The sequence below is a fragment of the Pleurodeles waltl genome, chromosome 10 (assembly GCF_031143425.1).
Source record: "Pleurodeles waltl isolate 20211129_DDA chromosome 10, aPleWal1.hap1.20221129, whole genome shotgun sequence".
NCBI classification, from domain to species: domain Eukaryota; kingdom Metazoa; phylum Chordata; class Amphibia; order Caudata; family Salamandridae; genus Pleurodeles; species Pleurodeles waltl.
Window position 1 is genome coordinate 345,558,655 of NC_090449.1, and position 27,630 is coordinate 345,586,284.

General features: G+C 43.9%; 1 protein-coding gene across 2 annotated transcripts in view; it reads right to left on the bottom strand.

Annotated features, from left to right (window-relative positions):
• The window catches only part of EEF2KMT (eukaryotic elongation factor 2 lysine methyltransferase), a 181,357-nt gene that overhangs the window by 62,063 nt on the left and 91,664 nt on the right, over positions 1-27,630 (bottom strand). For both annotated transcript variants that reach the window (XM_069210581.1, XM_069210580.1), the window contains one exon: positions 6,544-6,645. In XM_069210581.1, the coding sequence (XP_069066682.1) occupies positions 6,544-6,645 (102 nt within the window). The remainder of the gene's footprint in view (positions 1-6,543; positions 6,646-27,630) is intronic.

A 27,630-nucleotide genomic window follows, 5' to 3' on the forward strand; every position in this document is an offset into this window, starting at 1 on the left:
GCTCCTCCATGTTCTTTGCAAAGGGGCACCCTCCAGTTTCGTTACGTCACTGATTGCCACTGTAGTTCCTGACACTGAACAAAACTACTTTGTGTGCCAATATGCTCCTTGTGGAAGAGCAGAATGCGATCACTCACAGTAAAGCCAGCCGAAAGAGAGAGAAATAGAAGTTTAATAAAAACAAAATGTCTTTGTTAACACCAGACCTAATTAGGGACCCAGACCCTCATGTAGGTAGCTTTTTGCATGTCGCAAACAGCGACTTTCGCTGTTTGCGACAAGCAAAAAGCACATTGCGATGCACAAACCCAGTTTTGCGATTAGGTAACCTGGTTACCGAATCGCAAAACGGGTTTGCGACTCGCAAGTAGTAAGGGGTGTTCCCTTCCTAATTGCGACTCGCAGTGCAATGTAGGATTGTTTTGTGACCGCGAACGCAAACCAATCACAGTTTGCACCCATTTCAAATGGGTGCTAACACTTTCGCAAAAGGGAAGGGATCCCTATGGGACCCCTTCCCCATTGTGAATGTCACTGTAAACATTTTTTCAGAGCAGGCAGTGGTTCTGTGGAACCTGTCCCATGGATGAGAAGATATTGTATTAAATTCCACACCCCTGCAACAAGTGTTGCAGGGTGGGCTTCCCCAGGTCAAGGCTAAAATTCTACTGGAAACAATTGTGGTGCCAGGAGGGACAACATATTACTTCAGTTTTATCACCATTCAATTTTAACGAGTTCTGGTGAGCCAGTTACTAATGCTGTGCATGCAGGTATGAAATGAATCAAAAATTCAGGGACAGGCATGATCCAATAAGATGAAAAGTTGTGCATCATCTGATTAGCTCATAAATAGGATTCTCAACTCAGAACCATCTGAGCAAGTGGTCCAAGAGAAATGTTAAACAGCATGTGGCTCCGGGGTGAGCCCTGAGGTAACCCCTGTCTAATGGCTCTGAACGGAAGGGGGTTTTAACGGCCTGTTTCCAAGCGATCTTCCAAATACGAACTGCACCATCTTCAAGCAGATCCTGTAGTGCCAATCTCTGACAGTCTTGAAATGAGAACCTCACGGTTGGCAGTATTGAAAGCGGCTGACAGGTCTAATAGGACAAGGGTAACAAAATGACCCTAGTTAGCAGCCATAGTGAAGAATGTCCAAAACCAACAAAAGAGGAGATTCAGTACTGTGTAAAGGTCAAAATTCTGATTGAGCTGGGTCAAGCACCAAATATGTTTCCAGAAGGTCTTAAACAGTCCTGTTAACACGTTTTTCCAGGATTTTCACTTTAAAAGGTAAAAGAGACATTGGTCTTATATTACTGAGGACCGACAGGTCTGCTGTAGATTTTTGTTTAATAAAGAGATGACCATTGCTTTTTTCCCCCCATTCATGTCGCACAATTTCAGTACACAGAGGAAGATTCCAGATTGAGCATAATGGGTTTGCTACCAACTCCATTAATTGAGGCCAATTTGAGAGGTGAGCCCAAAGAAGTGGCCAAAGTTATTTTGTTAAACTGTCAATCTGACCCAAATTAAAAGGTGCCGGAATAGGTTCCCCAAATTTGACATGAACAGTCTTTTAATTTGATGGATCACTGGGAGAGTTCATAGCTCAGATATGGTGCTTGGTTTTTCTAAACTTCTAACAATACTGAGAATTTGCTCCTCAAACAATGAACCCAAATTATCTCAAAATAATTGTTTCTGTAAGAATGACTGGAACATGCATCTAGGATTAGCCAACGAATGCCTGATAGGGAACACCTTTTTAATGGAATTTGTCTCTCAAGATTTTGGTGGCATCCAAACGACCCTTTGTTGTGTTCATGAGATTTTTATATATTTATAACAATCTCAGGAGCGAAGTTTACTCTCAAAGATTTTGCAGCCTCTCTTAGCAGCTTCTAATTACACCAGGAGGCTAGCTGTTGTTTCTGTGGTTGAGTTTGATTTATGGGAAGGGTAGTGTCAACGGCTGATTTGAGCCAATGATCTTAAATTGCCCACTGCTCATCAAAATGCCTGACAACCGGAGCAGCGGCTGTATTTGAAAACTGTTTGGCTAATGCTTCAGTATTTAGCTTGGCCCATGGACGCACAGATAGCAGATTATTTTTAACGGAGCCAGATTGTGAATAAGATTCTGGAAAGGTTATAATGAATCAAATTAATGAAGGATTCATCCAGACTTGAGGGGAGAGCGCCACCAATGTCACTAAATTGGGTGGTCCAAGTTTTAGATCTAACATATGAACACCTTTATGTGCTGAACCACAAACTAAACTAGTCCTAGAGCTGCCAAAGAATTCGTCAAATCTGATGTATAATTATTGAACAGCATTTCAAACAATAAAATCACCTAATATTAAAACTTAGAATAAGATAAAAGCAGAGGTGTAATAAAAACGACCAAAGGCTTGTGAAAAGCCGCTGATGTATCTGCAGGTCAGTAGCTAATAATGCCTGTTAACGTATGAGACCTGGTTATTTGTATAGAAAAGCCAAGAACTTCTGCCACTGAAAATGCCTGTAATGGGAACTTTTTAAAATTAAGATGATTTTTGAAAAATATTGCTAGGTTGCCTCCCCTATGTGTAAGGCGGGAAAGATGCACTGCTTTGTACCATTCTTAACAGGCTCTATCTATGCTGAATTCCGACCGCACCTATTCTGAATAGCTGGTTCGTCTGTTATCTGAAAAACGGGACCCCACAAGATCAGGGATTAAAGGATTCTTGAATAGTACTGGAGTCCAATGGACATTCCCGAAGGATAGATAAAGGGAAGCTGCTTAATCAAACACGACTGTAATAATCCTCCCTTGTTTTAAACAAAGTGCCACTGGCGTACCTTATGTTGGGGAGTGGGATCTTGCTCTTTGGCCCCACTATGTTGATGTCAAAACTGGCCACATTGCGCGTGCAGTGCACAGTCTATGTGCGGCCGGGTTCAGAAGGGCTTGCCCTTGGCATGCCTTCGGTGTTAGTTTTTGATCAAGTTTGCTAGCTATATGTTCACCAGTGATGTAAAATTTAACATTCAATTATTCTTGTCATCTACTTCCATAGTTAAAGTCACGTTATATGGATTGCTATTGAGGGAGGTATAGTAGTCTTGTAAGGTCTGTATATTACCTGTCCACAGCATGTTATCAATGTACCTAGTCAATATAGTATGTGTTCATTGTACATATCTACACATTTATTCCAGACTTGCTCCTCCTCACACCACCCATAAAGAGATTAGAGCTGGAGAGAGCAAATCTGGAAAATCTGGAAATTATGGCAGCTCCCAGTCCCTGCTATTTTATGAACAATACAATCACTTCACTTGCAATGTCATTCTTATATACAGAAGGGCGAAAATAAGTCACTTGCTGAGGTGGAGCAATTATGCAAATAGGAGTCTTTCACTAAATAAATAATTTGCCAACCACAAGTCAAATGATGCACACCTCACAGGATATAATTTCAAACAAAACAAATTAATCTCCATCTTTATTGTACTGTGCTTCCACACATACAATAGTAAAACCTTCTTACCAACACGTGTTTCGCTCCTACAGCGTTAATCCACAGAACTTCATCATAGCTCTCATCACCATTACTCCATCTAATCTGGGTATTCAATATAAACCCAAAAGAGTGCTAATAGTTTTTCAACCCAGGTTCTATGTAGTACGCCCAAATGCCAGCTATAGGGAAACCATTTAATCAATGATGGTAAATCATGTATACATACTAGTTATATCGCCTGATTAATATGAGTCCTTTCAATTGCCTATCTAGAAACAAAAAAGTACATATGAGACTTATGTCCAATATGGAAAATCATACACAATATAGCTCCAGACTCATTTAAAGAATTTGTAACATTTGCTTGTACTGTCATTTTGATTACTGTTAGGTCTTGATGATATGCTTCACCCAAACAGTGGGACAAAATTCCAAAAGAGTTGCAAATGAGATATTTGTATACATTTAAAAAAAATATCTAAAATCCTTTGCAAAGGACAAATTATATCTTGCATTCTCCTTAATGCCCCAGTATTAGCTCTGGTAGTAGGCTGTAAAATGATAATTTATTGTAACTAGTTTCTGCTATGTGTTTTTAGCTATTGTACTTTTGAAAAGTCTGGAAGATATTTTTGATGTCATTAAAAATTGAAATAAAAATATAGTTATCATTGCGCAGTCAAAGGAGATTAGAGGGAATGTTGGAGTGTGGTAAAATTTACTGTTCACTGGCTTCGTACTACAGTTGCATGGAATGAAAAAATAACATAACATTATAAGGGACAGGTGGCAGATATTAGTACAGCTGAAAAAGGATAACATACTATGAATCTGACATTGTTTATTTCACCGTTTGTCCGTAAAAACACTTGCTAAGCTGAAACGTCCTTCTTGATAAAACTTCTAAACGTTGTTTATGTCTGACATGCCAATTCCAGAGGCCCAATAGCCCCTCCCCACTGCCTGATGGCCAACCAACCGTCTTTGGGCAGTCAACCCCCACTGCAAATGCCTAAAATGAGTTTTCCTACATTTTGGTTCACATCTTCTGCATGAAACTCATATTGCATATTTAATAGCTGAGCATCTGGTTTGTAGCAGAAACAAGTGCCAAATGGTAATGGCTTCCAGCTCTAATAAAACAATTATATTTATAGTGTCTCACTATGGTTTCTATTTTGATGTTTTGTGTGAGCATCAAGGTCCAGGATGATCCTGCTAGAAGCAGCAAAAGGATTCAATTGGGTTTTCCTGGCCGTTTATGTGGTATACTGCAGAGAGTTTAGGTTTTGGCCTTCAAGTGTACGGACTGGCCAAGGGTGCTGTATAAAGAACCCACGGAGTGAAGAGACATTGTGGGGATACAATTTGAGCTTAGAATCATGAGGGGCCCCAGATAGCAGTGCCCCATAAGCTGTAATATTTGTGAGTTGTTTTTTTAACCATTTCTGAACTGCATTATGCAGTCAATGGACATCTCCAGGGTTGTTTTTTCTTTATGGGAGAGAAAGGCAGCTATTAGTCTACGCGTATTATGTCATTGGTATCAGAGCTGCTATTGTGGCTAGGGAGATTGGTTCAGAAGTTGGATATCTACAGAATGCTACCAACTGCTCAATTCTTACCAACTGCCAAACAGCCCTATAATAGTTAACGAAGCATAGTACCTCACAATAGCAGTTACTAAAAGATTCTGACAGGATGACTGCATGGAATTACAAGGGATTGCTAAAATAAAAACTAGGGCTACATGAAAACAATTAGTTTGGCTTACGACTGCTTTAATGACTCAGTGCAATATTATAAAAAATATATCATTATACACAAATATTTTAGGGGAATTGCTTGCAATCCTGACACAATTATTCAAATGCATTGATTTGGCAACAAGAAGCACTGAATGGATTCGAAAAGGGTACTATGGCACTAAATGTTCCCTATACATTGAGAAAACTGAGCTGTACTCGGTATGAAGCGCGATATTGGGTAAGCATGGGCTCTGGGGTACAGAGTGGCGCATTTGATTAAAGTGAGGAGTCATTCCCCCTTGCATAACTTAGCTATTTATGTTTTATTATACCATTGTTACATTATCTGCCATGGACAAGGGTGATATACTTCTAAACATTTCTAAACGTTTTGTGCGTCACATTTATAACAATTAGGTTTTTAAAGTAACATGCAGAAGGAGATTTTTGTTATAAAGATCACTTCACATGCCTAATCCAATTGCCAACCACATGTCCTTGTGTGATTCCAGCAACCTCACGAATTCTCAACATTATGCACTAAGTGAACAATCTAAGCCAGTTGACAAAGCTGCTATTATGCTTATAAAACAGTTTTATGTTCATTTAGTGAAACATAGGAAGAGCTCAACATTCTGAGGGTTGGGCATGTCTAAATGCGTTTTGTCCATTTAAAAAAGGGTGAAACAGAATTAGTTAGGCTACCCCTAGTGGACAAGGTGACCTATGAAGAAAATGGCATGGGAGTAAGATCTCGTTATACAATGTTCCTCGGGAAATTGGGTTAAGGCAGATAAACAAAGTGGAGAATTGGTCTGAAATACTGGATGAAACAGTAGGTGTTTAGGAGGTTACAAAAATCAGTGGGTAACAGGCTAGTTAACACGGACAATATTAAAATGCACACTGCAAACTGATACAAGATCTATATGGCACTCCAGATAAATTATTTATAGGAGATGGAGACCGGATTCAAGCTTGCGTCAAAACAGTTTGGAAACTGCAGATGGTAAGTGTATGTTTGTTCATTGTAAAACCCTGGCAGGCGAGTTGGTCAGGCAACCTAGAGATTCATCAAAACACAGCAGGTGCAGTGTATAAGAAAGGGTATTTCCCTGTTCCTAATTGTTTTTCCTAGGTGTCCTAGGAGTTTGTTTTCAAACTCTCTAGAATTAAGTGGAGTGGTTGTCACATCATAAGAGAAAACCCAACGAACTCTTACAAGGTAACCGCCAGTGTTCAAAAACAAAACAAAGTGATTTAAAAAAAAATACCAGGAAGTAGCTTTTGTAGCACTGGGTAGACTCATCCATGTTTAAGACATCGCCAAGTGCTTCATACAGTTCATCCAGAGGCTCCACCACTGTCGATTCATGCTATGATGAAAAAGAAAAATCAATCATTATAAAATATACAACCGATCAAACATTTCATTTTTTGTATTTCATATTTGTTTATTTGGAAGAAAAATTGTGGTAAACAATTCAACACAGCAACAAGCCCTTAAGCCTGCAGTCCAATAAAAGCTCATTTCACAGTGGGTGTGTTAGTCTCAAGAGTCCCAAGTGAACAAATTTAAACAGCTCATTAAAACCACAGTCATAGACCTTGAATATGTATTTTCCCAAAACACGACAAGATCGGTGTGAAGGATAAGAAATTCATATCCCCTGCACGCAAATGTCTTTTCTCTGCACTGGAGGCAAAAAAATCCAGATAACGCTTGAAAAGGGATTTTTGTTTTCAGTTAAATCCTAAGTAGTGAGGGAAGAGCTACCCTTGAACCGGAGATGTTTTTTTTTTTTTACTCTCATATGCAGAGCAGCATGTTCTGTCACACCTAAGCGAGTGAAACTAAAAGCAGCAGGCGCCTAAGTACTGGAGCCATTAAGCTCTGACTGATTTCACTGTGACTGGTGCTCAGAGGATAACTAAGTCCTCCTGAGCACAAATCACCATGGGAGAGATACTGTTGGAAAGGGGAGACGGTCCTCTTCTATACCTCGCCACCAGGGATAGCTCTTAAGCAACACACCAAGGCATGGCCGAGTGCACCCACAATAAATGGCCATTCAGAGTCTTTTCTGATTCCCCCAAACCCAACTCCCCTGCCAGATGATGACTTTGGGTTTATCCCAATCTGAAAGCCCACTAGACACAAGTTGTTTTTATTTTTAAATTTAAAAAAAAAAGATAAAAAAAAATACGTGGTGGGGGGGAGCGGGGGCAGAAAATCTACTGGATAACATTAAAAAAAATAAAGAGGGCAGACATTACTGGTATTGGGCCACACTGCTCACCCATAATGCCCCATAAGTCTTTCCTCCCTACAGCTTGAAGCGCAAACTCTGCAGCCATGCCCATGGTAAACAGGGGGAAATTTAGATTCTTTTGGGCATATCTGATGTATTGATAGGCAGAGAGGTTGCTAACTTCTCCATTCTATTGCCCTTGGGTGGCAGAAAAACTGTCTGGTGCTTGGGCTGCGGGCTGCAATGCAGTCCAAGAAGGGAAAGCCACACATCCCACTCTGTTTTCTAGTTTTAACTCATGTTCTGGTGGTCTTTCTGTCCCCTTAGAAGGACACAGATTTGACAAACCCTAATCTCCCACCCTTGAGGGTAAGCCCACCAGACTATCAGGGAAAGAAATAAGAAAAGGGATGGTATGGAGTGCTGGGCCATCATGTAATCGGCCCCAGCCCTGGCACCAGACTGTATTTATGCCTCTGAGGAGAAGTAGAATATAGGGTTTACTTGCCTCCCTGTCAGCCCATATGTCAAAACTACACCAAAGGAATCCCAATATGCTCTCACTTGCCATGGTGCACTAATCTGGCTCTGGGTATGGGTCAGTAGTAAATGAAGAAAACCTACCAACTTGGACATTTATGAAAACTATGAACTAGAGAGAATCTAGGGTTGTATTCCTTGTGAATATTCGAAAGCGTTTTCTTAACAGGAATGCCCTGCGAAAATCAGAATATGGATTAAAAATATATATTTCCCCCATGTTGATGTAACAGAAAACATAGGCATTTCTAGACGGACAGTCTTACCGCACTACATTTTTAGACTTCAGGGGAACATAGCAAAGCTGTAACCATGTGAAGACTTAATTCAGAGGTTCCCAACCTTTTGATTTCTGTGGACCGCCACTTTATCAGTACTGGAACCAGAGGACCCCTACTGAATCATTATTGGAATCTTGGGACCCCCCCAATGAGTCATTACTGAGAACTGGGGACCTAATCTGTTAATATTATTAATTTTCTAAGCAGTCACGGACCACTTAAGGAGGCTTCACGGACCACCAGGGGTCCCCAGACCACAAGCTGGGAACCACTGACTTTATACACAGCACACTAACTTCACACAATCCAAGCTGAGAGTGGATCTTGTGTTGGGTGATATGCCTAGCCACACATGGAGGTGCTGTTTTTATCAAGAGCAGCTTGGAAACACTGGGAGGTAGGAATGTTGTTGATCCGCATAGTTTCTAGAGTCCCACCACTTAAGGAATTAATAGCATAGTGGCTCAAGGGAGCCAAGAAAGAATGTAGAAGAGTAGTGAAATCAGAAAGTGAACAACACTGACAAAGAGAAAGTTAATGCCCTCAGTCCACGTATCAGAGAAGTCATTACCCAGGCCTACATCAGCTGTAGTATGAATAACTGCCCCACTCCCAGGACCTGCTAAAACATCAAGTTCTTTAAACGGGGATCTCCTGGAAGGTTCTCTTAAATAAAAAATAAAACGTATCTTACATAATCTGTGAAAATGTATACCTCTTCAATCCAGGTAACAACTTTCAGTAGTACCAGGTAAACTGATGAAGCGTGACAATCTTTTGTCAACAATTGCCAGTTGACAGATTAGTATTTTTTTCCCCGCCAGAGTGGAGGGATTCAAGTCTGTTAAGAGTAGAAGAGGAGTCTCACCAAGCCATTGTTTTTGCACCCCTACCAACATAATTCTGCCCTTCTAATCGGTACAGTTTACCACTACCACCACTGTGCCACCTGATTTTCCAGATGTCGTTGACCACATGGCAAGCCTTTAGACTCACTGAACACCCTCAGCTCACTGTTATGCTGTCTGCCCAGTAGCCTAGATGTCACTTCCCTGATAGACTGTACTTTTCCTAAACGTCTCCAGGTTGCAGCACACTAGCCACTGTTTCAGTCAATCAGCCCGCAAATCTGCACACTGAGGAAACTACTTCCTCCTCAGCGGTTTCCACTTGCTGCACTCTGTTGGTTACTCCTTTCAACATCTGCTCCACACCTGCAATATTCTCTTTTATTGGGCCTGACTTCTCATGCAGATCTGTCCTGAATTTACAGATGGATTTTCAGGGACCTCTCCTCAACCAGCACTTCAAGTCCTCTTTTAGATTCTCTACTGACGTCTTTTGGTTACCCTTAGGAGTTGTTGACCGTGAGGCAAAAAAGTCTTCTGATCAACCGTCAGTTACGGTGGGAGGTACCTCTTGGAGCCTTACTGTCCACTCCGCTAGTGCTAAACACAGAGGTGTAAAGGAGAGGCCCTTTAAGAGCCTCAGATGAGGAACCCCCTACGCTCAGTGTCTTTGCCTGTGCACCACCAGCTCTCCATAATAGCCAGGTTTCATTGTGGCTCGCAGTCATTACTCCACCCAGCACCATTCGATGTCTCATATGGAATCCAATGCAACAAGGCTCCTTTTCAGCCTCCTCAGGTAGCCACCAGTGAAGCAAAGATGTTTGTGCTTCTGCACAACAACGATAGGCAGGCAACACAGAGGCGGCAATCAGGGATATCTGCCTCACCAAATTTCTCTTCATTGTGTCTTCCTCAGGATCTGCTGAGAGCGCTCCTCTCCTCTTGAGGAGATTCACTGACATACCACAGAAGGACCAAGTGGAGCTGAAGCTTGCACAGAAATTTGCAATCTGAAGCCCAGTTGTCCCCACTCCTGCTATTGCTATTGTGGACAATTCCTTGTGGAGAAATATCACTTATGGTAATATTGCAAAGTCTAAGGACAGGGTTTCTAGTGTAGTCAGGTGGCAAATCACCATTTTGTAACACAATAAACACTGAGTTGCTCCGCTTTGACAGGGCAAATAAGTAATACTTTTTAGGTACGTCTCATCTTAAACTTTATGGCAGTTTTTTTTTTTAAATCTTTATTTATATTTTAGTATAGTCATTTACAACATAACAAAGTATTCATCTTGCTGCAAACTTATCAATCACTTGACGTATTTAGGCGGTCGTATACGGTAAACAGTTCTGCACATTTCCCCTCCACCCTAAAACATCGGGTCATCAATCTAGTCCCAGTCACTGCCTATGTTCATGTGATTCAGTTTATTATGTCCCATCAGAGCGTCTCTCCTGTTTCAGGTTCGCTTGTTTCCATTCCAGCAAGCTAACGGCTATAGGCCTCCCAGTATTTCTTCAGCCTAGTGGTGGGGGGGAGCATCTCACTATAATTGTCTGACTGTGTGTTACAGTATGCCATATCTCTATGCCACTCTTGTATTGTGGGGACTGGGCGCAATCCCATCTCATTGCTATCCGTCGTTTGGCTTATAGGAACCCCATCGCCAGTAGCCTGCGATTTTGGGCCGCTAATTGTTTATCCCAGCCCAGAAGTGCTGTCATCGGTTCGCAGGTCATCTGCTCTCCAGTGATACTATTTAGTTCCTGTGTCACTGCCTTCCAAAACTGCTGTACCATTCCGCACCCCAGGACAAGAATCCAGCACGTACCTCTCCACATCTGGGACAATTAGCTGTCTCTCCCAGTCCATACTGATAGAGTCGTAGGGGGGTATAATAGACTCTATTTAGATATTTAAAATGTATTAGCCGGTGTCGGCCGTTTAAGGATATGGATTTCGTTTTAGAGCAGCAGTATCGCCATTGTGCGTCTGTGATCTGCACCTCCAGCTCTCTCTGCCACTCCAGGCGAGCTCTCGATAACTCATGTTCCCTAGCCCCCTGAACATGTGCATAGAGACAAGAAATCAGTCAGCGAGGTTGTTTTCCCAACAGTACCACCGAGAGGGCCTGTACCTCGGGGGGTTCCTGCATATCCTCTCCCAATAATTTTGTCAAAGCGTGCCTCACCCTGTGGTACTGATATCGGTTTAGGGAAGTGGGTGTCTCCGTGTCCCTTGCTATTGCATCCCAGGTCTTCACTATGCCCTCTTCGAAGATATCTCCCATTTTGTCAATGCCTATTTCGCGCATGGATTGCACCAAACTACGGTCTCTCCCAGGAGAAAACCAGGCACAGCATTCTATCGGGGCATGCGGAGAATATAATAATACCAGCCCCTGCTTTTTAATGAGTTCATGCCATGCTCGTGTGACCGAATTTATGGACGCAAATTCCCTATTTCGTCTATGGGGTGTGTGGAACAACCTGCTACTCAGCTGCTCTGGGGCAGCCAGTTCCCTCTCAATCCTTAGCCACGGGGCCTCACCCATCCCATGAAGCCACTCCTGTGCCACTGCTGCATGCGCTACTATGTAATATATCTCAAGGTCTGGGGCGCCCAATCCCCCCATCTCATATGGGAGTGTCAGAGTTCGCCAATTCACGCGAGGTACCTTGTTCACCCATGCCAATTTTATTAATAACGTTTTCAAAGCGGCAAAATATGTCTTCGGCAGGCCTATAGGTATATTTTGAAACAGGAATAAAAAGCGCGGCAAAACCACCATTTTCATCAGTGCTATGCGCCCAAGTAATGACAGCAGCAGTTTGATCCACCTCTCCACATCCATCGACAATTTTTTCAGTGCAGTTTCAAAATGATCCTCTATCACTCTCCTAGGGTCAGTATGCACTTGTATCCCCAGATATCTGACAGTGTTAGTCTCCCACGCGAGCGGGAAGTCTACATCTACCTGCGTTGTTACTGGAGTTAAGAGAAATACGATGGACTTATTCCAATTTATTACTAGCCCTGACAGAGATCCAAATTTTATGATTTCTCTGAGTATTGGAGCGACGTTACGCTCAAGAGTTTTGATATATAATAGGGTATCATCTACATACGTAGACAAAACAAGGGTGTAATTTTGAAATCTGAGGCCCCGGTGTCCATGGTATTCTCTTATTGCACACGCCAGGGGCTCCGCTACCAACGCATATAACAGGGGAGATAACGGGCATCCCTGTCTAGTGCCACTCGTAATCCCAAACGATTCAGTCACCGTACCGTTAGCGCAAACTCTGGCTCGGGAGTCGCTATACAATGTGGAGATCATTTGGAGGAAGGTGTCGCCCACCCCAAATCTGCGCAAAGTCGCCCTTAGGAACTCCCATTCTACCGAGTCGAACGCCTTTTCAGCATCCAGGAAGACTGCCACCGCCTTCAACTCCGGGTTAATGTTTTGTATTGTGCCAAATAATGTGCGAAGACTCATGGACAGACTGCGACCGGGTGTCGCGCTGCGTGTTCGGGGCAAGCCGGGGCGTTCGGCTCGGGCCGCGCATCGCGTTTTCAAACCGCGGCGCGCCCATAGCCTTTCCTGCACTTTAAGAGGCCCCAGAATTGGCATGGGGCCTCGCTCTGCTTTCTCCCTCTGCATTTTTGGGGTCTCCTGATCCCTCTTACCTGTTCTTGCTCCTTCTTTTTCTTTTCTTCTTTCCTGGGTCTTTTTGTTGCACTTTCCTTTAAGTCTTTTCCCCCTTCCCAGGTTACCTTTTTCTTCCCAGCATTCCTTATTCCCTATTCTCTATGGTTCCTACTCTATTCTGTTCTATGTACTTTTCCCTATCTAAGATGGTGTCCTTTTTCTTCCTGTGGGTCACTTCCTGTTTTTTGGTATATAAAGGATGTGTTTTCTTCTTTTCTTTGCGCTGCAACACTTCCTGTTCGGATGGTGTCCTCGCTCCTGATTTCCTTGCCTTTTTGGTTCTGGATTTCGCCAATTCTGTGTTATTTGAATTTAGTTCTTTTGATTCCTGTATTTTTGTTCTTGTTTTCAGGAATCATTCTGTTTGGAGGTTTTTTCCCCTTTTTGTAAGTTTTTTTTTCCCTCTGGTGCTATTTTCTGAAGGTCACGGTCTGTTCTTGGCGTTTCCATTGCCTACAGCACTGTGGCTACCAGAAAGAGTCGCCCCTTTTTGGGCCAAAGCCGAACACTCAAGATCCACGGCACCAGATCTGCAGATTCCAGGCGCAAGCAGCACGTGAGTCGTGACAGATTGCAGCGCCTAACCATCCCGACGTCTTCAAACACCATGGATGACACAGTGGTGGCTGCTGCAGATCCGGATCAATCTCTTCTGACAACGATTCAGCAACAAGCTCAAGAATTGCAACAACTACGCAATGAGAATGCTGCGTTACGACAGGCTTTGGCTTTCCGCAGTAGTGATGTTCCGACTATTTCCGCCTCTACCCCTCGTTTCTCCGGTGAACCAACCAAACTGCGTGAGTTCCTTGATGCATTGACGGTGTACTTCGCCTTCCGACCTACCCAATTCTCCCATGACAGGACAAAGGTGGGTTATCTTATCAGTGCCTTATCCGGTCCTGCCTTGGCCTGGGCAACTCCGATGGTATCATCCAACGATCTGGTATTGTCGGACTATTCCGCCTTCGTGAATCACTTCAAACAAATGTTTAGTGGTCCAGGATTGGAGGCCTCTGCGGAAGAAGCCTTATGCGACATCCAACAAGGCTCACAAGATGTCCTTCAATATATAACACGTTTTCGTCAGCTAGCAGCAGAGACCACCTGGGTGGAACGTACTCTGGTGACTTTGTTTCGTAGAGGACTCAAAGAAGAATTAAAAGATGAATTAGTACATTCCACCAGAGTGGAAGATCTTCGTGGCCTGATGGATCAAGCACTTTCCATCGAGTACCGTCTTCAGGAACGGAGATGGGAGAAGAGAAGGAGTAGAGGGTCTTCCCAGCCAAGCACTTCACAAGCTTATCCGCATCGTTCTGAGGAACCTTGCCCTCCTGCTAGAGACATCGAAGGAGAACCCATGCAGGTGGATACTACTCGAGGCCCGCTCTCCGCTAGCGAGCGGGAAGACAGACGAAAGAAAGGGTTGTGCCTGTACTGTGGTTCTGCTGGTCACATGCTTCGTACCTGTCCTGTACGTCCGCCAAGACCATCGGGAAACGCCACTTCCCGTCCTCTGTAAGAAGGGAGGGGACGGGATCGTCGGCTATACCTTCCATCAGTTCCTTTAATGACCATACGACATCCTTGTTCATATTACCAGTCATGTTACAATTTCCTGACGGCCGTCAAGAAGAGACTATGGCATTACTAGATTGTGGTGCTAGTGGTATTTACATGGATAAGACGTGGGCCACTACTAAACAAGTTCCTACACAACCCAAAGAAATTCCCGAACAAGTGCACACAGTGGACGGATCCTTGATATCCTCTGGTCCAGTTGATACAACTACCCTGATGTTGAGTTTACAGATCAGTAACCATCAAGAACACATCTCCTTTGATCTCATAACATCCCCCAACCATACCATCATTCTTGGAATTCCGTGGTTCATCAGACATAATCCGTATGTGAATTGGGTAACCCGGACTGTTTCCTTGTCTTCACAGTTTTGTCATGAGCACTGTTTGCTTCCGACAAGTATTGGTCACCGAAAAGATCAATAATTACTGAAGGTACTACCGGTTATTCCATTAATACAGTCCAAGGAGTCCCTGAACACTATTTGGAGTTTCAAGATGTGTTCAAAAACCATTCAGACCTGTGTTACCTCCACATCGAGACTACGATTGTGCTATTCCCTTGGAACCTGGCACTATCGTTCCTTTTGGGAGGATGTATTCTCTCACGAAACGCGAAAAGGAAGTTCTAAAAGAGTTTCTGGAAGAAAATGTACAGAGTGGTCTTATTGTTCCATCGTCTTCTCCGGCCGGGGCTCCTCTCTTTTTTGTACCCAAGAAGACAAAGGATCTTCGTCCTTGCCTGGATTTTCGAGGCCTGAATAAGATAACTATTAAAGATCGTTATCCTTTGCCTCTCATCAGGGATATTCTAGAAGCAGTCAGAGGGGCTCAACGTTTTACCAAACTAGATCTACGGGGAGCCTATCACCTTTTACGCATTAAAGAAGGAGACGAGTGGAAAACAGCCTTCAGGACCCCATTTGGTCACTTTGAATACAAAGTTATGCCTTTTGGTCTCACTAATGCCCCCGCAATCTTCCAGAGATTTATGGACTCCGTGTTTTCTGACCTTCTGAACCAGACAGTTGTAATCTACTTAGATGATATTCTTATTTATTCTAGAAAGCCCGAACTCCATTCTTCCCATGTGAAACAAGTCCTTCAAAGACTCAGGGCACATCAACTATTTTGCAAACCAGAAAAGTGTGAGTTCGACAAAACGGAAGTCAAATATCTGGGTTATCATTTAAGTCCCACCGGCATAGCCATGGATCAAGAGAAAGTACAAGCTATTCTAGATTGGCCTTCTCCATCTTCTATTAAAGAAACACAATGTTTTCTAGGATTAGCAAACTTTTATCGGCAATTCATCTTAGACTTTGCAAAACAGACCAGCCACACAACTCACACTTTAAAGAAGGAAAATTTTATGAAAGGGTTTGTCTGGACTAATGCGGCTGAAACAGCCTTTCAAGATTTAAAGAGGGCTTTCACTCAAGCTCCCATCTTAAGACATCCAGATACCAACAAACAATTTATTGTAGTTACCGATGCTTCCAAAAGAGCCATTGGAGCTGTCTTACTCCAACAACAAGAGGATGATGGTCTTGAACACCCTGTTTTCTATTTGTCTCATATACTCTCTACAGCAGAACAACATTACTCAGTACTTGAAAGGGAATTATTGGCTCTGAAAACAGCCTGCCTAGAATGGAGACAGTTTCTGATGGATTCCAAGGAGCCTTTTGAGGTGAGAACAGACCACCGTAATTTACAATGTTTACGAAATTTTGTATGCCAGAATAGTCGCCAGGCTCGTTGGGCCTTTTTCTTCAGTCAGTATGATTTTTACATTACTTATATTCCTGGCTCCCAAAACATTCTGGCTGATGCTCTGTCTCGCCGTTATCCAGATTGTACTCCTTCCCCATCTCAGTATCTACTGGAACCCAGTAAGATCATTGGAGTAGCTCAGTCTTTTCTGGAGGAGGTACAACTGGAATACTCCAGACTATCTGATCACGAAGTAGAGAAACTAAGACCTTTATTACGTAAGAGACAAGGATATTATTATTATCAGAACCTGTTATTCCTCCCTACTAACAGAGTTAGAGAAAAGGCATTACAAAGGTGCCATGATTCACCGGTTGCTGGTCATAGAGGCATCAAGGCCACACAAGAACTTCTTTCACAATTTTTCTGGTGGCCTACCTGGAAGCTGGATGTTGAAAGATACGTTCAGGCTTGTCCCATATGTGCTCAAGTCAAGATTCCCTGTACCAGACCTGCAGGATTGCTCCAGCCTTTGCCTGTTCCGCCAGCTCCATGGCACACCATCTCTACTGATTTCATGTGTTCGCTTCCACCATCAGCAGGAAACCGGGTTATCATGGTCACTGTGGATTCATTTACTAAAATGGCTCACTTCACTGCCCTGAAAAAGCTACCTACATCCCAAGAACTAAGCCAGATATTTATCGATCATATCTTCCGTCTCCATGGACTTCCACATACCATTGTATCTGATAGAGGACCTCAGTACATTTCCCGGTTTTGGAGATATTTTTGTAAAACACTTAATATCAATAGAGCCCTGTCATCGGGGTTCCATCCTCAGACCAATGGACAGACCGAGCGTCTGAACCAAGGATTAGAGCAATACCTTCGCTGTTTTTGCAATTCTACCCAAAGCAACTGGAACACTTATCTCCCTATTGCTGAATTTTCCTACAATAATACTGTCCATAGTGCCTCCAAGGTCACTCCTTTTTTCTGTTCTTACAGCTTTCATCCTACCTCTTTCCCTACTTCTCCTCGGTCTACCTCTCCTCTGCCCGCTATTACTTATCTCTCCAAACGACTTCTACAAATCCATAGACTAATTCGATCCAATTTATTACACACCAAGAGATATATGAAGAAAGTAGCAGACAAGAAACATAGGTCCACTCCAGACTACCATCTGCACGATAAAGTCTGGCTTTCCTCCAAATTCTTACCCTCACGCCTTTCTCAGAACAAGTTTATACCTCGCTACTACGGGCCTTTCCGTATTCTTCAGTTGATTAATCCTGTCACTGTCCGTCTTCACTTGCCTCGTACATGGAAGATTCATCCAGTCTTTCATGTTTCCCAGCTCAAACCTTATGTACCTGACCCTTACTCTCGTCAGTTTCCTTGTCCTCCTCCTGTATTAGTGGATGATGGTCCTGAATATGAGGTACAGGAAATTTGTGACTCTCGTCTTTTTCACAAACGTCTTCAGTATCTGATTCATTGGAAGGGTTATCCTCTCAGTGAATGCTCTTGGGAAGATGCATCTTCTGTTCACGCACCTCTTCTGATTCAGCGCTTTCACCGTTTATTTCCTCTCAAACCTGGGCCTTCGGGAGGGGGACCTACTGTCGCGCCGCGTGGTGCGGCGCGAGCCGAGTGTTCGGCGCAAGCCGGGCGTTCGGCTCGGGCCGCGCATCGCGTTTTCAAAATGCGGCGCGCCCCTAGCCTTTCCTGCACTTTACGAGGCCCCAGAATTGGCATGGGGCCTCGCTCTGATTTCTCCCTCCGCATTTTTGGGGTCTCCTGATCCCTCTTACCTGTTCTTGCTCCTTCTTTTTCTTTTCTTCTTTCCTGGGTCTTTTTGTTGCACTTTCCTTTATGTCTTTTCCCCCTTCCCAGGTTACCTTTTTCTTCCCAGCATTCCTTATTCCCTATTCTCTATGGTTCCTACTCTATTCTGTTCTATGTACTTTTCCTTATCTAAGATGGTGTCCTTTTTCTTCCTGTGGGTCACTTCCTGTTTTTTGGTATATAAAGGATGTGTTTTCTTCTTTTCTTTGCGCTGCAACACTTCCTGTTCGGATGGTGTCCTCGCTCCTGATTTCCTTGCCTTTTTGGTTCTGGATTTCGCCAATTCTGTGTTATTTGAATTTAGTTCTTTTGATTCCTGTATTTTTGTTCTTGTTTTCAGGAATCATTCTGTTTGGAGGTTTTTTCCCCTTTTTGTAAGGTTTTTTTTCCCTCTGGCGCTATTTTCTGAAGGTCACAGTCTGTTCTTGGCATTTCCATTGCCTACAGCACCGTGGCTACCAGAAAGAGTCGCCCCTTTTTGGGCCAAAGCCGAACACTCAAGATCCACGCCACCAGATCTGCAGATTCCAGGCGCAAGCAGCACGTGAGTCGTGACACCGGGGACAAAACCAGCTTGCTCAGGTCGAATCAGACACGGCTGCACTCCAGCCAAGCGATCAGCCAAAATCCGGCCGAAATTTTTTACATCTACATTTAATAGCGACAATGGCCTATAAGAGGAGCAGTTTTCTCGGGGTTTACCCGGTTTGAGCAAGGCAATTATCATTGCTTCTTTCATTGATGGGGGCATGCTGCCCTTCTCTACCATTTCATCATATACGTCTTTTAACTTTGGGAGTAATAGGTGTTGGTATGCTTTGTAGAAGTATACTGTCAGCCCATCTGGACCAGGAGCTTTCCCCTCAGCCATACCCCCCAGTGCTTTCGTAATTTCGCTTAGGGTCAAGGGTGCACCAAGAGCCTCTCTATCCTCCTGTGTCAGTCTGGGCATAGCGATATGTGTGAGGTAGTCTGCTATTGCATCCGAGCTTGGGTCTACCCTGGAGGAGTATAATGATTGATAGTATTCTCGGAATCTATCAGCTATACGTTCAGGGTCTCTTATTTCCTCTCCCCCCTCGGATCGTATGGTTTCAATTGTGTTTTTGCCTCGCTGGGGACGTATCAATCCTGCCAGTACTGCCTCCAGTCTTTCTCCCTCCCCGTATATTCGGGCTGTGGCGTATTTACCCAGGTGTTGTATTTCTGCGTGAGCTGTCATTTGGTATTCTTATATCTTAGCGGGAATTTGGCTCAACACGTTAGCTTCTGCGGTGTCACTGTGGTCTCGCTCCAGTTTTGATAAGTCGCTTTCAAGTATTTGGAGCCGCCGCCTTATCGATCGGAGCACCCCAGCGTGTTTGGTTATGGTGATCCCTCTGATGCACACCTTAAAGGTTTCCCATACCGTGCCTGCCTCGGGAACGGAACCCTCATTAATCCGAAAGAACTCTGTGATCTCTGAGGCCAATTCGGCCTTAAAGACAGTATCTAGAAGCGAAAAGGGAGGAAACCTCCATGAAAATGGAGGAGCCTTTATCGTACCAGTTGTCAACAGTATTGGTACTGGGGAGTGGTCTGAATATGTTCGAGGCCAAGGAGCTTCCGGGGTTAGGCCGCACAGCAACCGGCGAGCCACTAGCCAAAAATCTATACGCGTGTGTAGATTGTGCGCAGCCGAAGAGTGTGTATAGCCCCCTCTCTCAGGGTGTCTATCACGCCACACGTCAACCATATCCAGTTCAGCGGCTAAACGCGATATCTCGCGTGCCGCCGGACTTCTAGCTACCCCACCCGATCTGTCTAGTGCCGGGTCCAATGTACAGTTGAAGTCACCGCACCAGAGCTGTGGCTGCCCTCCCAGGAGCCCGCCTTAAGTGCCAGTTCTCGATAAAATAGTGGGTCATCATAATTGGGGCCATATATACCTATCAGTAAGAATGTGAATGCTCGCACCGTGCAATGTGCCACCACATATCGCCCTCCCGGGTCCGCTGCCACCAAGGAGAGACCAATATCAGTTTCTTTTGAAGCCCAAATCAGCACACCCCTGGAATGTGATGTGTAACCAGCCGCAACAAATTGTCCCTGCAATCTCCAAGATGTGAGCATGGGGTTGTTGGGGGCCAAGTGTGTCTCCTGCAGGATAGCTATATCTACCCTGTGATTACGTAGGTAAGCAATTACCTTGCGAGTCTTTCGCGCGCCATTGAGGCCCCGAACGTTCCAAGTTATCAATCGAAGCTGCTTGCGATCTTTATCTATGTTAGGGTGTGTGTGTGCGGAGGTTTGTCTTCTCTATTATTGTGCAGTGTTGTATTAATCCTATTTGTGTTGTAAATTTGCAGTTCCTTATCTTGTGTAAGAGTATGTACTCAAATAACTGTCCCCGAACCTCCCTCTGCCGTCCCGCCCCCCTCCCACGATAGGCTATATCCCAACTTGCCCATCTCACCCATCCCTTACCCAACTTCGTCTTCCCCCACCCCCCTCCCAAAACAACACCTCTCCTTTCCTGAGGTATAAGTGGAGCACACATCAGGGCGGATGTTACCCTGCTTTGTCTCTGTGTGTCAGCGTGCCAGCCACCTATTTGGTGAGTAATCATGTCATTTTTGCTCTCATATTGCGCTCAGTTTGTTCAATTACGTGCGGTGCATGTGTTCTCTTTGTTCCGTTGTGTCTCAAGCGTTCCATCTTCTGCAGGTTGGTAGTGTGTCGAGGATGATAGTGGCGTTGGAAGTGCCGATTCCTTAACGCTACATACATGTCCTCGTCTGCGGCTGCTTCAGCACCATTGTTCGCCTTCCTGCGCTTCATAAATTGTTCCAGTTTTTTGGTGTCTGTGAAAAAGATCGGATTCCCTCCTACGTCAACTCTCAATTTTGCTGGGTAAAGCATTCTGTACTCCAGGTGCATGGACCGTAATTGTTTTTTCCCCTCAATGAATTTTCTCCTCGCCTCTTGTACCTGTGCTGTGAAGTCTGGGTATATCAACAATGTCGTCCCCTCATATTGCAATTGTTTAAGTTCTCTTGCGCGACTCAAGGCGGCGTCACGATCCCTAAAGTTTAATAGCCTGGAGATGATTGGGCGCGGAGGGGCCCCCGGAGGTGGGCGAGCCGCCAAGGATCCGTGCACTCTCTCTACTACAAATAGGTCCGAAAAGGTAGTTCGACCCAGTAGTTGCACCAGTAATTGTTCAATGTGGCTTTCCATGTTGGTGATCGCGGTGGATTCTGCAAGGCCCACTATGCGTATATTATTCCTTCTGGTCCGGGCTTCCATATCCTCCACTTTTAGCTTGAGCGCCCCTAGTTCTTTGCTGAGTTTCGATTGGCCGCTTACTAGTTCCGTTTGCCCATCTTCAGTCGCAGACACCCTATTCTCCACATGGTCTAATCTCTCCGTGTGCTTATCTATGCGTTCAGACATTCTGTCCATGCGGTAAGCGAGGGCGTCTATTTTCCCATCTATCTGGTTAAGACTGTGTTGCATTGAAACTAGGAGCTGCCTTAAGTCCTGTTCTTCCCCGGGAGTGCCCTCCGGGCCTTTCTCTGAGTCCGTCACTGTTCCATCTCCTGCTGGGCCCTGCGCTCTTCGTCGCTCAAATTGCAGCCGGGCTTGCGTTTTGTCTGTCTTGCCCATGTTTTAGGTGTTGTAGAGTTTTTTTACTTGCGGCCCCAAGAAGCACCCGCTGCCAGCGTACCCCGCTGGCCTCTATGAACGGCGCTGTGCGCTAATGGTTATCGACGCTGGGTGTAATCGTCCCGTTTTGCTCGGTTGTACGTTGAAAGTGCTACGCTTGTTAATCATACTCTATAATGTTCCAGTCTCGCCTAGTCAAGTGTGCCAACAGCGGGGCCCCCCTGCGGAACCAGCGGCCTCCCGGGCCCCCCGGGCCCTGCCACGCGATGTCTAATCCAGCGTACTCCGTTGCCCCTAATGCGCCGTTTCTAATTTTCTCCAAAAGACCGATCCCAACTTTCGATGGGAGGGGTGCCGTGTTTCTCGAGCGCACTCGTGCCCTCAGTGCTCTCTCGCATCGTACTCCGGCCCACCTCACCTCTCCTCGTTGCACGGTGTCCAAGGTTCATCCCTGGGGTCGCCCTCCTCCGCGGGGCCCGAGAGACGCTCCACCTCTCTCTGTCTCTCCGGGCTTTTGTCCTCGATCGTCTTTCCTCCGGGGCCGCACTTGTCCGCACCCGCGGTACACCACGCGTCCCTCTCTCGGCTAGCCGCCGACGCGATTCGCTCTACAGGGCTCCCGTACTTCCTTTTTTTCTCGGGAAAAAGGGCATCCGCATGTGCCTCCACCTCGTAGCTGTCTTTGGCATTGCACTTGGTAGCATAATTCGAATGTGACATGTAGGATTGTGAACGGATTTTACGGTGGCTGGCGGAGCCTCACTACAGCGCGGCCATCTTGTAGCCGGGCAAGCTCCGCCCCCCTTTTGTGGCTGTTATGGTTCGGTTCAACATCATTCTAAATCAATCAAGATATTTTGTATTTTTAAATTCTTGATTCCTACATCATTCTGCAGGCTTTTATTTAGGCCTAGCCACAGGAAGTGAAAGGCCATTCTTATACTTCAATCACTAGATGCCAGCTACTCGTGGCACACAGCGGCTCTGAAAAAGGTGACACATGAACTTTGAAAGACACTTGAAATATTGAAGTTTACATACCTCGTTATGTCAATGCCAATGAATATTTATGAACTGCGTGCCACAAACAATTACTTCAAGGCACTTTAATATTAGTCTTATAGCTTGCAGTTGATCGAAAGGACGATACATTTAGGCATCTGTTTTGAAAACCTTTCAAACTGCTCTCAATATATAATGTTACTGTGTCTCCCTCCTTGATTACATGCAGCAGTGCACTGGAGAGTTAACATTTGTGGAGAGCAACAGGAATTGGCCCTTTATTTATGCAGCCCTCTCCAAAAGCTCAAAGGACAAAAGGTCCATGAATCTTTGCATAAGCTAAGTTTGTTTTTGTTCAAGTAAGTGCCGCTACTCACATAGCGTGCGTTTAGTATATTACCTTCTCTTTCGATAGGAAATAACTGTTATACAGCTCAGGGCAGTCATTGACCTGAAAACTAATGAAATTCAGTGGAACCTACAATGGCCAGAAAACAAAAATGGAATACTGAATTAACATATGTATTGTCCACTAAATAAAGATTGAACTTTTCCAATGTGACAGGAAAAAAAGGGGAAACATATTTGAAAAGGGGCAGATTGGTTGTGCTAAGTCTTAAGTGATAATATTCAGGAACAAGGCTTGGAAGCCCTCACTGAAAAATAGGTTAAGTGAGCTTTCTGCTAAAGGGTGATCCTCAAACAAACTTTATTTTCTTGCTCACAATCATAAACGTATTTTTATTTGACAAAATCCTACACGTAATCATCATATACTAAACTGCACAAAATATCATATTCTTATTTTAACAACTGGAGTCAGCACTAATCCATTGACCTCAGATTGTCACAAGCCATTGATGCAAAATAACTGCAAAAACAGAGTGCTTTTTCTAGCATTACCATGCTGTGAAGACGTTTGATTTTTTAATGCAATTTGGAGCACAAAATCTTCCACGTTTCAATAAAACCCACTGATTGGACTTCTTATCTATAAATCCTTACTCTATGGACTTACAATTACTTTTTAATTTTGGAATACTATTGGAGTGCTTGGGCATCTTTGTAAACTCTAGTAACTTCAGGAGTGCCTGAGTTCTGAAGTTAAGACTTGGAAGCTGATGAGGATGTGCTAGGATGCTGTTGGTAGTGTCAGAACGGATCAATAAACTTCTTGTTATTCATCTTCACCTATCTGATGTGTAATGACTTAATATTTGGCAACGAGGTGCTGTGCTTGATGGGGGACAAGCAGCAATACCAGCAATACCACCAATTCCCCTAAAGTTTGTTAGGAACCCACATATATATCGCTGTGAACCTGAAGTCAACCAAGGAAAGGAAAGCTGACAAACAAACCCCTGCGGAACAACCTACAAGCCTAAAAAACTGATTTAAATTAACGGAAAAGGAGCAAGTCAGTGAACCAATACAGTGAAGAAAAGTTTCACCTCTCTTTGGATTTTAATCAGACGATATGCCATGCGCGTATCCTCAAGCGCAACACTGACACTCACGACTGCACACACTCTTTCACATGCATCCTCGCATTGTCTCAAGCTCTGAAGCGCCACACATAGAGCAACGTATTTACTTGCAATGCTGACGTCATTGTGTAATCACGTTGGTGGCCATCTTTAATCAGGAGACGTTGAACTCTCGAAGCTCTAAAGTGTGCCGCACACACAATGACTCCTTTGTTTGCCATGCTGATGCCACTGCATGACCTCATTAACGGCCATTTTTGATCAGGCCATTTTACAAAGAACTCTTCATCGGGGGCATTTTAGTTATCAGCATTGCAGCTATTGAAGCACCCCAGTGCGTACTATGAAATATGGATAAATTTCAAGGTAGCTTTTGATTTCCCACTTTCTCAAGTGGATTACATGGATTTTTAGGCAATTTGTACGCACAGGGATTTTTTACATTTGATTACTATTGAACTGGAAATTTACCATGATGTCAGTAAGCAACATGTCATAGCCTCCAGCTTTACTTTCGGAAAAAGGTGAACTTTTACTTCCATGGTAACGATGGATGAAGTTATTAGGTTCATATTTTGTTGCCATTGGTGGAGAAAAGTTCTCTGCTGTGAGGAAACAGACTATATTATTGCAAAACCTGGGTACTTAGTGACAAAACATTTACGCAACCATAGATGAAATACCTAATAGTAATGAAGGAGAACCGGTCGACATATATGTCTGTGAAGATGTGGGAATAATAAACTGGACCACGTATAAATGTTGTTTTAGAACGTCATAAATTCTTCACTCATACTCCAAAACCCACATAGAGGGTTGTCAACTATATAGCTTCTTTTAAAACACTTGCTCGTACATGTGAATGTGGAGAGCTGATTGATTCTCTGATAAGACACCAATTGGCGGGATGCACCAACAGTTACTGTGTTCAAGAAAATTTACTGTCACATAACCCCTCGCTTAAAGAAGCGATTGTTGTTGTTGAGGTAACGGAGAATACCACTGGATGGGTGAAGGAGATGAGAAATCACCACCACACTTTGGCAGACAATGCAATCGTGCAAGTGGTGTCCACATGGTAACTGAGGAAAATGTGCAGATTGACTCAGAAATGAAGGTGCAGAGAGAGACCACCATAAACAAACTTGTTTCAGGTCCCCGTTACCTGAAAAATAATTGTTATAGATGTGGAAACTTTGGCCATCTTTCCAATAGTTCTACATGCTATGATAGGAATTTGACTTGTAGGAAATGTGGGCTTAAAGAACATTATGGCCATGTATGCAAGTCTGTTGAGAAAGTACATGCAGTTGATAGTGTGACAGAGGGGGGTGAAAGCTGAATGTAAGAGACAACACAGAAGAAACTGATGCTGGGTTATGGATCAATCCACAATGCAATGTGGATATTGGAGGTACAACATTTCTTGTTTTACTTGATTCAGGATCCCCTTACACCATGATTTGAGTTTTCCCAACAAGTAAGTAGAGTTGCTACTCCCAGATATAAACCTCTTCAGTTACGGAGTTAGTAAGATTGATGTTTTGGGATAAAGTGTCATGAATTTTTTTTTCTGAGTTAGAGAAACCATTGGGAAAATGTATGTTGCTAGCAGAGGGGATAACCAATTAGGTTGGAGATTTCAAAGGAATCTGGGAATAATCTTAAATCCCAATGCTCATGATACTTATGGACAAATTTGGGGAAGATAAATCTTTTATGAAGAATTTCCTGAGGTGTTTAAGAATTAATTCAGAGTGCTCAAGAACTTTGAACATCGCATTGTGACAGAGGCTTTGGAGTGGTCGGCACCTGCTGTATTAGCACCCATTGATGGTGGCAAAACTCTCAGGATGTTGTAGATCTTTGTGATCTTAAAAAATGGCTTTGGGTGGATCGCCAACCATTAAGGAACATATCTTACCATGCTTAATGGCGCTAATGTGTTCAGTGTATTCAAGCTTTCATCGGTGTATCACCAGGTAATGCTATACAAAGATTCTTAACTCTTTACATCCTTTGTGACACCTCTGGGACCTTACAGGTTTGTCACAATGCCATTTGGTGTGGCTTCTGCAGCTGCTTGCCTCCAGAAAGTGATGAAGATAGTTCTGAAGGGTGTCATCAATGTTTTTTTTTTGTCCAGGATGATATCCTCATCTATGGGAAAAATACTTCAGAGCATGATGGCATATTAAGAATAGTCGAGAAGGTTGTCAGAGAGTAGTCTAGCCATGAAGAAGGAGAAGTGTAGGTTTGGAGTGTCATCAGTGATGTATTTGGGTCACATGATTTCTAGAGAGGGAATTCAACCTAAAGTGAAGTTGGCACACATCATTATGGAAGATTCCCACTTGTAGACAAAGAGCAAGTAAGATCTTTTCTGGGGTTGACAGAGTAATATTCAAAATTCATCAGGGGATTTGCTAGTGTGGTAGAGCCGCCAATAAGGATGCTTTTGAAGAAGGGCTCTAAGTTTGTTTGATCAGATTAATGTGAAGTTGCTTTTTGAGCGATCAAGACAGAGAATATCAAAATGCCAACCTTGGGGTACTTCACTGCAATGAAGAAAACCATTTTGATAACAGATACTAGTTTAAAAGGCCTTGGTGCAGTATTGTCACATGTGGATGGACAGGAACAGGGAAATGAAGCAGCTGGAGGGCCATTATTCATGTACTTAAAGGGAGGCTTTGCCAATATGCTGGGTTGTGCTCCATTATGAGTTTTTTCTCTGAGGCATTTTGTTTCTTGCCCGCATGGATCATCGTCTCCCGGTACAGATTTTCTCCTCTATAAATAGTGAGAGACTGACTCGGAGGCTGAAGAGGTGGAGCAAGGAATTAGGAGAATTTAATTTTCAGGTGCAATATCTGCCTGGACTTATGAATAAGACTGCGGACTCCCTTTCGCGATTGCCTGCCAGAGGTGATGATGATGTAGTGATGAGTGAGGATTATGCTGTGAGTTGGGTAAGTGACTCAACTATCACTAAGAAGGAGTGGGAAGACAACAGATGTGCAGATACATTGTTTCCCCTTATTAGAGTGTATGTAGTACAAGGTTGGCCAGAGTACAAAGTTAGGCTGCCGGAGATGAGGCCTTTTTGGAGTATTAGTGATGAGTTATCCATTGGTGAAGCAAGACTTATGAAAGAAGAGAGGGTGGTTCCACCCAGTGGTGTCAGATCCAGGATCATCAATTTAGCACATGTGAGGCATCTGGGAAGAAATCTCGCCAAATCAATGACAGTAGAGAGATAATGGTGGTTGGCCATGGATCGTCAAGTGGAAAGTATAGTCAGAGATTGCTTTATGTGTGGAAACAATAAGTCATGCAGCTTATGTCAGGCACCCATGTTGCCAGTGATAGTTCTGTTGCGTAGGCTCTCATTATTCTAAGGAGACAACTGGATTTGGGCGGCAGAATC